Consider the following 16,634-nt stretch of genomic DNA (forward strand, 5'->3'; position numbering starts at 1 on the left):
GTGGATTTTGACTCTCAGTGTGAAATAAATAGGCTTACATGCATGCATACAAACTATGACAACCTCAGTTAATGACAAATACAAAACGTGCTTAATGTGTGTCAACTGTCTGGAAGAAACACAAACATATACTGGGTACATGCACTGTGCCAACACTTAACTGAAGTTCAGCAAGCCTAAACACTCAATAGCCCTAGTGTGCTGGTACTTGAAGTATAAGAATGATGACTTTCTTACATGTTGAGCTTAATAAATGATTGATGTTTACCAGATGTCATTTAACATGGTTGATGTGTGAATGGCATAGAACACAAGATCCATGAACACATTCCTTCAATAAACACAAAAGACACGTGTTGCAGCACAGTATTTGATTTGAGCTCAGTGTCAGTCATTTCTGTCGATTGTCTCTTTTCCCCTGCTGTGAGTAGAGCCCAACCAGTTAGGTTCAGCTAACTGAACCAGAAGGAGGAGGAGACTCAGGGGTGGCAGTGTGGTGTTGTTGTGCAAATGTGTTTGCAGGCTCCCATGTGTCATCCCAGGTTTTGCCACTGCAAAGTATCAGAACACAACAAGTTGTTATCAGACAGTGCAAACTTTAAGATCATGTTTAAACAAAGCAAAACAAAACACTCAAATGAATGGATTTCATTCATGATTAAGAGTGTTTTCATTTACAGACATTCAGTTTGTTGAAGTGGCTCAATGTAACTGAAGAGGAAATTGAAAAAGTCAACTTTTTCAGGGTCAGGGTCAAAAGGTCGGTTATGTGGTCTAATAAGGAGCTATGACATGAACACTTGAAGAAACAGAGTGAGTTTCAACATTTGAGTATTCTGTATTCTTGATGAGATTGAAAGAAAAACACCTTGGCCTGTAACACACAGACACATGACTTTTGTGCAATGTTTTTTTATTATGCTCTGCGTAAAAAAAAAGAAAAACACTAGAAAAGGTTTGAGGCTGTTTCAGAAAGCAGGAAACTCTGAGCCTAACAGCTAAAATACATGGGAAATGGATGTGGGACGTGTACATATGCAGGATGCAATGGGTTTGTTTGACCTGCTACAGTCAGTGGCCTGTGGTTGCTGCCAGCTTCAATGTGTGCATGTTGAGTTGAGCTAAGTCATAATGAAGTTTGTTCTGAAGGTTTTAGAAGCTTGGCTACTTCACTTGCCTTCTGGTACAATGAGGTATTTATCTTCATCATTTGAAACAGATTGTACTTGTTTTCTACACTGTTTGATGTCGGAGGGCTGCATAGCTGCACGTCGAGAAGAAAAAGACATGAGCTGTGGAAACATTCAGTAGGGTCGTGGCTCCAAAAGCCATGTAACACTTTCAATTAGATACTGTATAATCGGGCATGCTGCAGCAGCCATGTCACACCACATGCACCCCATGTATTTTCTCTCTCTCAAGTTGTCGGATTCAGGACTGAAACTCTGAGTTGGTTGAACCTGACGGAATTCATGTTCATGGTTGTTACGTCCCCGTTACAGCCCACGTGACAATGGTAAACAAAAAAAGCCTTCAGAAATGGATCTCTGATACTACCATTCTAATGCATGTATATGCAGATTGAGAAGATTTCTCTGTAAATAAAACAGTTACATTGGTCAAAAGTATCAATAACTTCACAATAAAGTTTGATTCTGTGTTCCATTAGTTAATCATGGAACATACTTACATTTCCTTGAATCAAGATTTGCTATTCACAGTCTATTTAAGAGAGTCATTGTTTCTTCTTCACTCAGAAATATTAACATATAGGCTTATCACAAATATGATTTGGATTGTATTTTTTCTTCATTGTATAAATTCTATTCTGGCGAACAGTGGGAACATTTACATCCTGAGTGAAAGAAACAAATAGTTAGTAACGCTTCACACCCATTTAGAATTTTAAAACTGAGATCTTACATTATATACACAATAAACATTGTAGTGGAACTTATAAAAAAAAGCACATGCATTATGCTGAGTTGAGAAATATAATCAAGAGATGGAATCAATGTTTTTATGGACTGAATCAATCAGGAAACAGCTTATGTGATACACAGAGAAACCAATGGTTTGTTGAAGAAAACCTGCCGGCCATCAGGTTCTGTTCACAGAGTCATGTAGTTTAAGGTAACTCTCCTTCTGGAAATGGAAATGGAGTTCCCTAAAATTCCCACTGCTATTCCTAAGTCTTCTCCTCTTCCTCATCTTTCTTACTGCTTCTTCCTGCCCTGTTATCCTTCATGTATTCTAATATCGCTGCTGACACTGCTCTCATCCTCACTGCAAAATGCTGCTGGAATAGGTTCCTACAACCTATCTACCCCAGGCACTACACCTCTTTTCCCCACAATTGTGAGGATAGCTCTCAGCTACCATGGGCTCACCAAGTTCAAACAGGAGGTGCAGCAAATACATGAGACATGTGCTACTTTTGTTATGGTCCTACAAACATGCTGCAACACTTTCTTGGACTCTTCATGAAACAGTAGTGGAGATAGAACAATTGTGTATGAAGTCTTAGCACATAGAGCAAGGCAACCAGCACACTTTCACTTCTTCTTTCCCCTACACTCACACACAGATAAGGAACAATCATTTGAGCTGTTCATACAACCACTGGATAGTTGTATCTTTGAAAGGCAAGAATGACTCACTGAGACAAACAAGAAACCAAATGAAGAATATAGAAAATGAACATGCTATAAAATCTTACCTCATGTATCCTTCTCCCAGAAATTGAGCCAAACTGGAATATTTTCTGTCTACTACATTTTCGACAACCTAATATGAGGAAAAGAGAAGAAAAGTTTATGAAGCCATGAATGCAATGCTTTGTAGCTTCATCAAATATCAAAGTACTGACTTTTTAGTCAAGAAGTGGATTTATGTTAGGTGATCTGTATTCTGTTTTGTCCTTTGTTTTCGCCACACTGCAAGATGAACCGCACTGGGTTTTCATAGGACTGAAGTCACATTGTCAAAACTCTTCATAAACTTAATGTTTACTGTTTTCATAACTGTTAAAACATATTCAAAACACTTAGAGTTCTTGAATTTCTGCACTAACCATGTTGAAATATATATATGTAGAAAATATCTTAGTATAAATGAATCCAAGATAAAATGAAATAATCATTCCAAACAGCTGCCAAATCCAGGAGAGAGGAAGGACTAGAAGCGTCACATTCCTGTACAGTATAAATCATTATACTACACGTGTTGCTTTGTTGTGTAATTATTATAGTTGCAGCCCTGGAATTTCATCAACTTGTTTTTGCTTTCAAAAGTACTGTAAATGACTTGACACAGAGATATAGACAAAGGAAATGGAAGCAAATGAAATAATATTCTTAACGTGTAACAAATAGTTAGTTGATCCTACATGTCAAAAACTGAGATCATACATTATATACACAATAAACATTGTAGTGTACTTGTACATGCATTATGCTGGGCTTTTGCTGGACAATGAATGCGCTTCCATGCCAATTCTTTGATGGATTGAATCAATGAGGAAACGGCTTATGTGATACACAGAGAAATGAAAACATTTGTTTTCCTTTGCTTGGTGCGTACTTTTACTCAGTTTCTGCTAGTTGTTACAATGTGTTACGTGTGACAGTGTGTGTTTTCTGGCTGAGAATTGTTGCCAGTGTTTTGGTCCAACAAGCTGATTTTGACGCATGAAATGTTTTGCTGGTTTGAGAGGTGAGATTAACTGTTTGGACAAGATGCATTTTGGTAATGCGACTGCATGTGGCTTCACTACTGATCACTGCAAGTTAGCAAAGACAAGTCAGAAATCAACATTAATCATGTCTCTGGTTAATGTTAATGTAAACTGTGGCCGCTTCAGAGTGCCAACCAACACTCAGGTCATTAAATATAGAAGAATAGAATATTGTGTACTGGATCCTGATTCAATGACCCGAATGAAGCCTGGCTTTTCCAACCAATAATTGCCCAAAGTCAAATGAGTCTGGGAACCAATTTATTAATGCATGCAAAACAAAACTTACCCTTTTTCTTCTTAAGCCCCTCCTTTTTTAACTGGGAGTCATTTCCTCTCTTCCTCTTCTTCATTGCTGCAACAGTGGTAGAGGTAGAACAAGAAGAAGAAGAGAGAGACGGACAAGGGACAAGGTTCAGGACAAATACAGTCTCCTAGGTGTGGTCACGTTGCTCCATGGCGAGGCTGCTGTGCTGCTCCTCGTCCTGGCTGTGGCCCATACCCTCGCCGGGGCTGTCACCCTGCTCCATGGTGGGGTTATCAGGCTCTGCTGATGGGTCAGTGTTGGGCTGCTGTTCTGTTGAGGTCATTCAAATATATTTTTCAATTCTTCTCAAATGAAAACTCAAATATATGTTTCAAACAAAGGCATTCTGAACAAAAAATCTTGCTCTTACCCTTAGTCAAAAGAAATTCATAAGCCCTCCTCATCTTCTCCAAGAAGTTTTTGGTGGTAGATGTGAGGGGCAAATGGGTTATTATGTCAGCTACCCACTTGTTAGAGGCCTTCTTGTCTTTTTTCCCATAAATAAAATGGGCTTGTAGCCTATGGCCTCAAGTTTTCGCACCTGAAATAAAAAGTAACCAGTTGGCACACATTAGTTAAACCCACAGCATGATTGGACACTTTAGTACTGTAGCAAGCATTTAATGGCAGTTAATGGAGTACAGTGGAAGAAAAGGAGCCGCAACTTGTTTGATTTAGATCAAATGAATAAAAATGAGCCTTTTCACTTACTGCAATACGGGCTGAATCAATAATGCGGCCAACATTCCGGTTTGGGACGATACCTTGACCCCACTTGCTGTCCAATGATGCTGTCTTTTCCTTCAACTTCTTCTTCATTGACAGGCTCACATAACACATGCTGCAAGTTTTGAGGCTTGCAGCATTGAGTGTCTGGCAAGATGGACAGGGCCTGAACTTTGGACGTGTCATGACACACACTGATATAAACAAAAACAAGACAGATAACAAGATATTTTTTTACAGACAAGAACTTAATACTGACAGAAAGATACACAAACAGCAACAGAAAGACTGACAAGTACAACACAGCACGGACGAGACCGGCTCAGGAGTCTGCCTCTCTTCCGTCGCTGGGGGCCCCCTTGGCTGGTGGCCTTACGCGGGCCTCCGCCTTTCCCTCCCTGGCCCGGGGGCGTGTGGTCGGCTTCTGGGGGGTGGTGGGGGTGACTGTGGTGGGTATCTGGCCGTGCCTTACCCGGTGGGCGGTCTGGGGGGTGCTCTGCTCCTCTGATCTGAGGGATGACCTGCAGGCATATTGCAAGTATTCTGTTTATTGACTTTGCACAGAAGATTTATGTCGTCGCTTCATAAAAACTGTGAAGAATATTGAAGCTGCACTGGTTTATGGAAAATGTTCATTGGTAATGTGCTTTATGCTGTTTAATGGTACAATGTTATTGCGTTATCTTTCTAACCAGAGGCTTTTGCACTGAAAATGTTTGAATGTGATAAGTGTAACCATTACAGACTTTACTGTAAATGCAGCAAATATGCGTAAAGACGCAGGCGCGGGATCAATCGTGGAACTGAACACTGACAGAGTCACTTGAAGCACACACGTGCATAGAAATCCTCTGGTCAGAAAAACAGCGAATCACGAGGCGACAGATAAAGGAAGGGGGAGTGGTTATATACACTGAGGAATTAGGGAAACGACAGACAGCTGTGACGACCAAGACAAGGGTGAAACGGGTTGGGTAATCACAGAGGGGAAAAGTAAAGTGCACACAGACAAGGGACGAAAAAGACTTCAAAATAAGAGGGAATTTCACAATAAAATGACATTGACAACGGAACATGACGACATGGATGTTGAAATCCCCTACAATTATGATTTGATCTGTCTTAAGCACTAACTCAGATAAGAACTCAGAGAACTCTGATAGGAACTCTGAATAAGGTGCAGGTGGACGATAAACTGTGACTATCATCATTGGTTTCTGTGATTTCCAACTAGGATGAGATAGATTAAGAATAATGATGAATGTCCTGGTTTGGGCTTGGGATTGATTAATAATCTAGTATTAAAAATTGCTGCTGCTACTCCTCCTCCTCCTTGGCCTGAGCTTCATTAATTAAACCAGATTTCGATGAGACTGGTCTTATATTTAATAGTCCACATTTAAAAGTGGTATTCTTGGTCTCTATTTTATTGTTGGTATTGATCTTTATTAAATTAGAATGTCTAACTCCTCTTGTTTGTTATTGATTTATTTACTTTAGTAGGTCGGGGACGGACACACAGACACAGTCTCTACGGGGTTATTAAATGGTGACTGCTTGAAAAGAAGCACAGAGAAGCATGAACGACTGCAACTCTGTGTCCTGGTCTCAGCTCTGGATGGTCATGGGTTTCTGGATCAGAGAGCTGCTCCATCCATGGACGCCGTCTCTCCTCATGAGACCAGGGTTAGACAGATTGTGTTAGCGTGTGTTACTGTAGGCTCATCATCACTGTAGACACTCTCTGTACTGTAGTTGAAATGTTCCTGTCATAGATCACATCATGTCGTCTTCAGTTTGTGTCTCGTCAGGTTCCAGCTGAATAAAGATCAAATCAAATGTAACATATGGTAGAACTGCAGCATTAATCATCATTAATGAAAGGAAAGTCTGTTAAATGATGAATATAAAATGTAATTGTGTTCATTTATTGACTCCTTCACATAAATATCATGTGTTCATATTTCTGCTCAACTGGATTAAAATGGCGGCTGTGCTCTTTGTTTACCCGTTGCCATGGTGAATCATAGCATCAGAGCTCCATTGATGATGGCTTTTTTCATTCCTAACGCACACACTGAACACAGAGTGAACTGAACTAATGCTGATCAGCTGTTCTGAAACCAACAACTGGTCAATCTAGAGTTAAGGTTTTAACTCAGAGTTTGTTGAACCTGCTTTCTGAAACAGGCCCTGGTCTCAACTCTGGATTGTCACGGTGTTGAGTTTCTAATAGACTTCCCTAAACTTCTAGATAAGAGAGCTGCTCCAGCTGCACGGGAGCTGCTGAGGGAGCTAATGCCAGGGGAGTGGCTAACTGACTTAGCTTCTATGGTGCGAAACTGAGTTTCTACCTCACTAAGCCCCGCCTCCAGTGTCTTTATCACTAAAGGAGGCAGAGGAGTAACTCAACATGTGGCACACAACACAGGAGAGAGCAGGAGAAGGAGAAGCCATCGCTGCTAAGCTAACTTGTCACGCTAGCAAAGAAAAACCACAGTACGTGAATCGTGAGAGTGACAGTGAGAGTTTAAGTAGCGGGTGAAAGTATTAACCAATTTACAAAACGAGTGCTTGTTCAGTTCATCGATCGTAATAGTAGATCAATCACAGAGAGAGCAGGAGACACAGCGTAACACCGGTGGAAGAGTATGGTGTTATATTTGGGCCACATTCATGAAGGAACAATGTGAGATTTTGAGCACAGAAAAATATATTTTGCAAGCTTAATACATGTATTTGCATGTTTGCAAATATTCATTTTAACAGTTTAATCAATTTTACTCGTATGTCCTCTCACATCTCAAATCTCAACCTTCTGTGCACGCTCATCTTTACCCGAGCGCTCGCTCATCTTTACCCGAGCGCTCGCTCTTCTTTACCCGAGCGCTCGCTCTTCTTTACCCGAGCGCTCGCTCATCTTTACCCGAGCGCTCGCTCTTCTTTACCCGAGCGCGCACTCAACTTGGCACAGCGTTACAAATGTGCCACAAAATCAACCAATCAGAGACTTTATAAATTTAGACTGGCTGTATTTGTCTCCAATCACAACGCTTCCATAACACGATATTCAGCTTCTTAAATGTGAATCTTTTCTACTTCAGTAGTTCAATCAGCAGTTGCCATGGTTACGAACTAGTAGTTGCAGCAGCTTCAGGTTAGCGGGAGGAGCTAACATGTAGTTGTGCTACGATATTCAATTGGTAGCGAAGCATCAGTGACAGGTGGCTGCCAGCTGATGACCCTGCAGCTGGAGGTGGTTCCACCTACCTGTGTAAAATATATCTTAATTTTTGGGGAACAACAGTTATGGGCAATCATTTGATTGTTAAAAATAATTAAATAATTATGTTTAATAGTTACTTAAATATTTTTGAAAAATAAAGTAAATGTTAATTTTGTAAATTGGGGCACCACCCCGAAAACGAGAAAAGACAATCAATCTACGGTATGTGTTTAAAATCAGTCTACGCAATTCTTATATTCCAATAAAACAATTTTGAAGGAATAGATTTGTGCACTGGCTCTCTGAACCCCGTTTGTCACAGCATACGTGCACAAAAGACACAGAGCGTTTAAGTGAATTATCAATATAACTTAATAATATGGGGCCACACGGTGGTTTAGTGGTTAGCACTCTCGCCTTGCAGCGAGAAGACCCGGGTTCGAGCCCCGGTTGGAACAAGGGCCTTTCTGCATGGAGTTTGCATGTTCTCCCCGTGTGTGCGTGGGTTCTCTCCGGGTTCTCCGGCTTCCTCCCACAGTCCAAAAACATGCAATGTGGGGATTAGGTAAATTGGACACTCCAAATTGACCATAGGAGTGAGTGTGAGAGTGAATGGTTGTTTGTCTCTATCTGTGTGCGGCCCTGCGATGGACTGGCGAACTGTCCAGGGTGTACCCCGCCTATCGCCCGATGAAGCTGAGATTGGCACAGCACCCCCCGCGACCCTCTGGTGGAGGATAAAGCGGTAGATGATGATTGACTGACTGACTTAATAATATGAATTAAGCAACTTGAATCAATCTAGATCAATGAATATCAAAAGCACAATGAAAATCAAGTTATTTGAATTAACAAATGTCACTCACTACAACTAAAAATCACAGTCACTGGTGTTTTATGTTGTTCATAATTTGTGTGATTATTAGTTGTAGTGAGTGACATTTGTTAATTCAAATGACTCAATTTTCATTGTTTCCAAAACACAATCAGGGACAGTAAATGAGTCATTACACACATTATTCTGTGTGTCATTGGATCATGACGTGTGACACTGGCACATTTATAGATTGTTGAAAAAGTGACCAGAATGATTTCAGCACAGTGACAGTGACACTGAACAGCTCCTCTGCTGTGCATCATTGTTCTGATCACTTCCCCTTTGACCTCTCCTCTCTAAAGTGCAGATACAGGCCGTTTCTCAATACTCAAATAAACAAGTACTTACTTGGGAAGTATATACTTGAGAAGTACGCTGGGAGTATATACTTACCAAGTACGGGAGTACACATATAAACATATGTAATCATATATATAACATTAAATCACTTACAATAAAGCTATATTATTTAAAAAAAACATACCACAACTCATGTCGTTATTTATATTCAACACATTTTTAATGTTTTGTAGTCTTTTGTCTTCATATAACAGACCATTGGTGGGATGTTGATGGTGTTGTACAATCTGGTCCTCAGGGACCACTGTCCTGCATGACTTAGATGTTACCCTGCTCTAACACACCTGGATTAAAAAAAATACTAACTAAAATGGATGCAAGATGTGTTGCTGTTCTCGCCGTCGGGATGCTTTACCGGCAGGCCGAAGAGGAGGCTGCTGACCTGAGGAGGAGGATCTGGGAAAGAAGAGCCAGATTGCAGAGGAGGGAGAGGAGGCTTTCCTCTGAGAAAGCGGATAATTCATCATTTCAGGCCGAGGTAACGCTGCTCTGTGCCGGGCACTGTGAGCACTGAGCGTCCTCACAGTGGAGCTGTTCACCTCCGAAAACATCGCTGACAAACTATAAATACTTGATATTTTAATACACAAACCACATTTTTGAATTCTAAATGACTACTTTCTCACCAGTAATGATCTTAAAACTGCGTTCCGCGGTACAAGAACGGTTTTATTTAAGGTTTTTTACTTACAATTGTGCGTTCTGTGTTCCATCATGAAACGCCGAAATGTATTCTGGGATAAATGGCCATCCCAAGTACGCTTATGTCACCTCCGATGCATACTTGGTAAAAATGGACAGAGCGAGAACACTTCCGGGTTTGAGAACCGTCCTCGCTGTTCGCTTACTTGAGAATTGGAACAGCACTTGGACTGAGGCTGATGACGTTTTCACAAGTACGCACAAATACGCACAGGTATGGATATTGAGAAACGGCCACAGTCATCATAGAGTAAACTTACTGAGGAAAAATGACCATCATGCAACTGTGCCCTTTTATCAAAAACAGCAGCACAAAGTTTGACCCTCCTTTCAACTCAAAGGTTGTGGGTTTGTGGGTTTGTGGGTTAAGGGCAAGACCCTTAACCTTGTGTTGCTCCTGACAGTTAATTATAGTTATTATAGTTATTATATCTGGAAAGTATTTAACACTAATTAGCTAACAAATATTACAGATGCAGAAATATGGTGTTCCTTCCCCATAATAATGCAGATCCAAAAACACCAACATTTATAAACAGGAACCAGGTGGAAAAACCATGTAATTCCCATTTTAGTAGGAAAGCTCTTCTTTATTATGTTGCTTTTCAGAAGATCAAAGACTTCTTGCTCTAATCATTTCCAGCAGACTGTACACTGAGAGGTGTAATGCTGCCCTCCACTGTTCAAAGTTCTGAAGTTCGCAATCACTGTTCTAAGTTCTCAGTCTCATCTTCTCGTCCTTCTTTGTTGCGTTCAAAACACCTTAAAGAAAATTGCCTTAATGGCAAGATGACAATTCTTCTCAATATTAAAAACTGATTATAGGGAAAAACCTGAGCGCCCCAGGTCAGCCTGTTGTCCTTTGAATATACTACATGAAAAAAGCATTTTAATTGTCCCGGGAAGTCCAAACTGGCAGAGACCATCTGCATGTCAAAGTAACATCCATCATGTTTATTATGTGCCAGCATCAAAGCTCCTCTTCAAAGACTTCTCTAGTGTTCCATGTCACCTGGAAGGAGTTCGTACATTACAAGATAACCTCTAGTGCTCCACATCAGTTGGAACTCACACGGTTGCATTACTGCTCTCTCTTCTAGTCTTACTTAAAAAAGAACAAATTTCACAACCATGTCACTGCAAAGAATCATATCTTTCTTGATCGGTGACTGTTGTGGAGCACTCAGTCCTCTGTACAAGCGATTGGTAGACAACATCTTTCCAGCAAACCAAAAGAATGGGCTAGTAAAAGCCAACATGGAGAAGCTGACATTCTATGCCTTGTCGGTTCCAGAAGAGCTTGACTGTATTGGCGCTTACCTGTCTAAGAGAATGTCAAAGGATGTGGCTCGACAAAGATACAGGTATGTGTGCATAGCAATGGAAGCGCTGGACCAGCTGCTGATGGCCTGTCGCTCTCAGAGCATCAACCTGTTTGTGGAGAGTTTCCTGAAGATGGTGCGTGAGGTGCTAGAGTCGGACAAACCTAGCCTACAGATCCTAGGAACCAATTCCTTTGTGAAGTTTGCCAATATACAAGAGGACAACCCCTCCTACCACCGCTGTTACCATTTTTTTGTGTCACGTTTCAGTGACATGTGCCACTTTAGCGACGAGGACCCCGATATCTGCTTCAAGATTCGCATGGCAGGTATCAAGGGTCTAAATGGAGTAGTGAGGAAGACGGTGAATGACGACCTACAGGCCAATATCTGGGACCCTGAGCTCATGGGCAAGATTGTCCCCTCTCTACTTTTCAACTTGCAGAGTGGAGAATGCACACAGAACCACTCCCCTTCGCTGCTGCAGATGTCAGAGAAAGAAAAGAGTGGCTTGGTGGAGTTGACAGAGTGCTGCTTTAGAGAGCTTCTGAGACGAGCTGCCTATGGCAAAATCAAGAATGTCATCACACCTGTGCTAATGCACTTAGATAATCATTGTCTATGGGAGGGGACAACCTTTGCAGTGCATTGCTTCAAAATCATTATGTACTCCATCCGATCTCAGCACTCTCACTTGGTCATCCAGCAGCTTCTTGGTCACCTGGCTGCTAACAGCAAGAACTCAGCCACAGTGCGAGCTGGAATCATAGAGGTCTTGCTGGAGGCAGCTGCCATCGCAGCCAGCTGCTCTGTTGGTCTCACAGTGTTGGAGATTTTCAACACTTTGGTGCAGCAGCTTCATTTGAGTGTTGACTATGAGTTGACAGGTTCATATGACGGCAGTATCAACATCGGATCTGAGATCACCAACGCTCACGAGGAGAGGCAGCTGCAGGAGGCTGTCATCCGTACCATCAGTTCATTTGCCAACACTCTGCCAGCTTACCAGAGGTCAGAGGTCATGCTCTTCATTATGGGCAAAATCCCTGGTATTCACACAGCCATGCCATCCACAGGCTCAGGGCCTGAGGGTACCAGGATGATTCAAGTCATGTTACTTAAGTCCTTAGTCCAGGTGACAGCAAGTTTCCATACCACCAACATGCTGAAAACCCAGCTAAGCTCTTACCTGGAGCCACTGCTGTCCGTGTCTCTCACCAAGGATCCAGAGGTGCAACTGTTGGCACTCCAAATACTTATTAGTCTCATGGATTGGCATGACAACAGGTCCAAGCTCCTCAGCATGAGCAGCATCCTGGACATATCTGTGCTCAAGATCAAAGTGGTCAAGTGTTCCAGACAAGATAACTTATTCATGAAAGGTCACGGCCAGCAGCTTTACCAACACATCTACTTGGCGTGCAAGGAGCAGAGCAATGGTAGGCAGCATTACGAGAACCTTTTTGCTTTGTTTGCCATTTTGAGTGTGGAGCTGGCAAATCCAGAGGTGGTTCTGGACCTCGTTCGCCGGACAGTTGCATTGCAGGACCTGGCACTGTCAACTGACGAGGATCTGCCTATTTACAATCGCTGTGTTATTCATTCCCTGACTGCCGCTTACTTCAACCTTATTTGCCAGCTCACCACTATTCCAGCCTTTTGCAAGTATATACACGAGGTTATTAAGGTCATGCAGGTAAATAGCCCTCACCTTTTACCCGAGGGTGTCTTCACGTACAACCCCAAGCTGCCTGCCTCACTGGAGAATGTGGAAGGGGATGTTTTATTTCTCCAGTCAAAAATCTCTGAAGTCCTTGGGGGTGGTGGTTATAACACAGAGAGACTTTCTATACCTTTCATTCCTCAGTACACAGATGATGATCCATTGGTGAAACTGTCTCACAGGTGGAGTTAGAGTCTAGAAATAGTCCAGAGAAAGAAGAGAGGAGAGTGACAGAGGAGATCACATTCAAAGCCTTGAAAAATGTCATTGTGGGCAGTGTGGATATGGAGGAGCAGGACAGAGAGTGGAGGAGACAAGTGATGGAGAAGTTTCAGAGGGCCCCCTTTAAGGAAATAGCTGCACATTGTGGTCCAAGGGCCACACAACTGCATAGGAGACTAAATCAAATCTTAGAGATCACAATTAGACCTCCACCCAGTCCTGCTGGAACCATGTTATCAAGTCATGGCCAAAGTCAAAGATCATCTGTACCCATCCATGACATGACTTTGTACTAAACCAGAAAGTCAACTGAGGTGTTGAATAAGTATTGTACACACTTTAATGGCTGTAAAGTTGTTAACCACATCATTTAGAAGAGATATTCAGCAATAACAAATGTTGTATCCAGGCCACTTTAAAACATTTTTTTAACTTAGTCATCTGAAATGACAACTTTTTCACTCAGCGGGCAGAACTTTAGGCCATCCTGAACAAAACCACCCACAGCCACCTATCTCTCTGTCTGTATGCATGTACTGTATTTACACACAATTTACACAATATGTTTTTTGTTTGTTTGTTTGCTTGCTTTTTAAATAATGATTTAATTATTAAGTTTGATTCAATTATTGGAATTAAATTATTCAATTGTTCAAAATTGATTAAATAATCAATTAATAACCAAATTGGAGCACCATGTCACGAACAGCACTGGACCCAGATGCAATACGGTGGTAAGAAACAGTCTTTATTCTTACACAGGAAAAACAACGCGGGACACACGATGGAGATCCTCAAATATACATGAGAAACGCAGGCGTGGGATCAACGTGGGACTGGACAAAGAGTGCAGAAAAATCCACTGAAAGTTCAGACAGAGTCTCTGAAGCAAACATGTGAGTCATCACTGCACGGCTGAGTGAAACTGCGGTGACTTTATTTTATACGCGACACACTCACACACACTAATGTCTAGTGACTTCACACCACACTTCTGTAGTTGTTGGAGATTAACCCACATTTTTAGGATTGTTAAGTAGTTAATTCATCTACAATTCATCTACAAGCTGTTCGGCTTGATTTGTGTGTGGGAGGTCTCTTCCTGTGACGGGACTCAGCGGCCGTCAGTCTGACCAATCATCGCATAGTATCTGCTTTTAAGCACGCTTGGAACCTCGTCTAACCAGGTACTAGGCTAGTGGAAACACTACTTAAACCATGCCGTGGTGAGGCGAGGCGAGTAGAGCCGGTGGGAATGTGCCATTACACACACAAACAGAATAAGCAGACAGACATACCGGTTTTTAGGACTTGCTGGCATTTTAGGACTTGCTGGTGTCCTAAAACCGCCAGAAAGTCCCAAAACTTGGGACTTGCTGGCGATCATGTTTTAGGACTTGCTGGCGTTTTAGGACTTGATGGGGTTTTGGGACTTGATGAAGGTTTTAGGTTGATGGCCTGATTTAGGACTTGCTGGCGTTTAGGACTTGATGGTGTTTAGGGACTTGCTGGCCTTTGGGACTTGATGTTGATATTGGGACTTGATGGTGTTTGGGACTTGTTGTGATATTGGGACTTGCTGGCGTTTGGACTTGATGGTATTGGGACTTGCTGGTTTAGGACTTGGTGTTTTAGGACTTGCTGGCGTTTTAGGACTTGATGGCGTTTTAGGACTTGCTGGTGTCTTCGTCTAACCAGGTACTAGGCTAGTGGAAACACTACTTAAACCATGCCGTGGCGAGGCGAGGCGAGGCGAGTAAAGCCGGTGAGAATGTGCCATTACACACACAAACAGAATAAGCAGACAGACATACCGGTTTTTAGGACTTGCTGGCGGTTTTAGGACACCAGCAGGTCCTAAAACGCCAGCAAGTCCCAAAACTTGGGACTTGCTGGCGATCATGTTTTAGGACTTGCTGGCGTTTTAGCACTTGATGGCGTTTTAGGACTTGATGGCGTTTTAGGACTTGCTGGTGTCTTAGGACTTGATGCGTTTTGAGGACTTGCTGGTTTTAGGACTTGATGGTGTTTAAGGACTTGCTGTCGTTTAGGACTTGGTGTTTTGGGACTTGCTGAAGCGTTTTAGGACTTGCTGGGGCGTTTAGGACTTGTTGTTGGCGTTTTAGGACTTGTTAGCGTTTAGGACTTGCTGGTATGGGGACTGCTGGTGTTTGGGACTTGCTGTTTAGGACTTGCATTATTGGGACTTGCTGGCGTGGTAGGACTTGCTGGCGTTTAGGACTTGATAAGCGTTTAGAGGACTTTGGGTGTCTTTAGGACTTGATGCGTTTTAGGACTTGCAGTGTTTTAGGACTCCAGTGGTGTTTTAGGACTTGCTGTAGTTTTAGGACTTGCGATGATGATTGTTTTTAGGACTTGCTTTGGTGTTTTGGGACTTGCTGGCGTTTTAGGACTTATTGTACGTTTAGGACTTGCTGGCATTTAGGACTTGCTTTGGTGTTGTAGGGACTGCTGATTTGGACTTACTGGCCCCCAGGACTTGTAAGGACTTGCTGGCATTTAGGACTTGATGGTGTTTAGGACATAGTTTAGGACTTTACTTTGGCATTTGAACGATGATTTTAGGACTTGCTATTTGGACTTACTGGCGTTTAGGACTTTACTTGCTGGTGTTATTAGGACTTGCTGTGTTTAGGACTTGCTGGCGTTTGGGACTTACTGGTATTAAGGACACTGCGTTTAGGACTTTTAGGACTTGATGGTTTAGGACTTGCTGACATTTAGGACTTGCTGGCGTTTTAGGACTTGATGGTGTTTAGGGACTTGCTGGCCTTTTAGGACTTGCTGGTGTTTTGGACTTGATGTTTGGACTTGCTGGTGTTTTAGGATGGCCTGGACTTGATGGTGTTTTAGGACTTGCTGGCCTTTAGGACTTGCTGTGTTTGGGACTTAGTGATGTTTGGGAGCATGGTGTTTTAGGACTTGCTGGTGTTTTAGGACTTGCTGGTGTTTTAGGACTTGATGGTGTTTTAGGACTTGCTGGTGTTTTAGGACACTCTTTTTAGCTCCACATACTGTGAACCAGGCATTATTTTCATTAGCTCTAATGTGCTGGAGTTCAGAGTTTTGGAATATTTCAATTCTCAATTCTGTCAAATATTTAAAAAGCATTTTTTTAAAACTTATCAATAGACAACATAGATACATTGAACTGATGCAAATGAAAAGGAAACACATGTTGACTGGTCAGGGTTAAACTGTTAGATATGTAATACATAATGTAATAAAGGTTATGGATATTATTAACATTGTAGATGAATACTCTTGGATTAAAGACACATTATGTTAAATGTTGAAACAGCTCGTCACAGGTTCAGGACGTTAGGACTGAAAAATCACACCATCATCGTTGGAGTTCTGTCACAGATCTGTTGAAGCAGCGTCTCACACACACACACACACAGTGTCTCAA

The 16,634-nt window shown here is 42.0% G+C and overlaps 1 protein-coding gene and 1 long non-coding RNA gene across 2 annotated transcripts; one reads left to right on the forward strand and one right to left on the reverse strand.

The window, feature by feature from the left end:
- Positions 1–316: 316 nt before the first annotated feature.
- LOC122764698 lies at positions 317–4,237 on the reverse strand. The gene is made up of 3 exons (XR_006359852.1): positions 4,026–4,237; positions 2,720–2,787; positions 317–551 (listed from the first exon to the last, which is right to left on the reverse strand). It is a non-coding gene; the product is annotated as an uncharacterized LOC122764698 (long non-coding RNA).
- Positions 4,238–11,091: 6,854 nt separating this feature from the next.
- On the forward strand, positions 11,092–13,497 carry LOC122764699 (protein EFR3 homolog B-like). Its single transcript, XM_044018629.1, is given in 2 exon segments — positions 11,092–13,136; positions 13,139–13,497. Coding segments are annotated over 2 exon segments (2,304 nt in total). The 5' UTR covers positions 11,092–11,191.
- Positions 13,498–16,634: the final 3,137 nt, after the last annotated feature.

The sequence above is a fragment of the Solea senegalensis genome, unplaced genomic scaffold (assembly GCF_019176455.1).
Source record: "Solea senegalensis isolate Sse05_10M unplaced genomic scaffold, IFAPA_SoseM_1 scf7180000017573, whole genome shotgun sequence".
Taxonomy (NCBI): domain Eukaryota; kingdom Metazoa; phylum Chordata; class Actinopteri; order Pleuronectiformes; family Soleidae; genus Solea; species Solea senegalensis.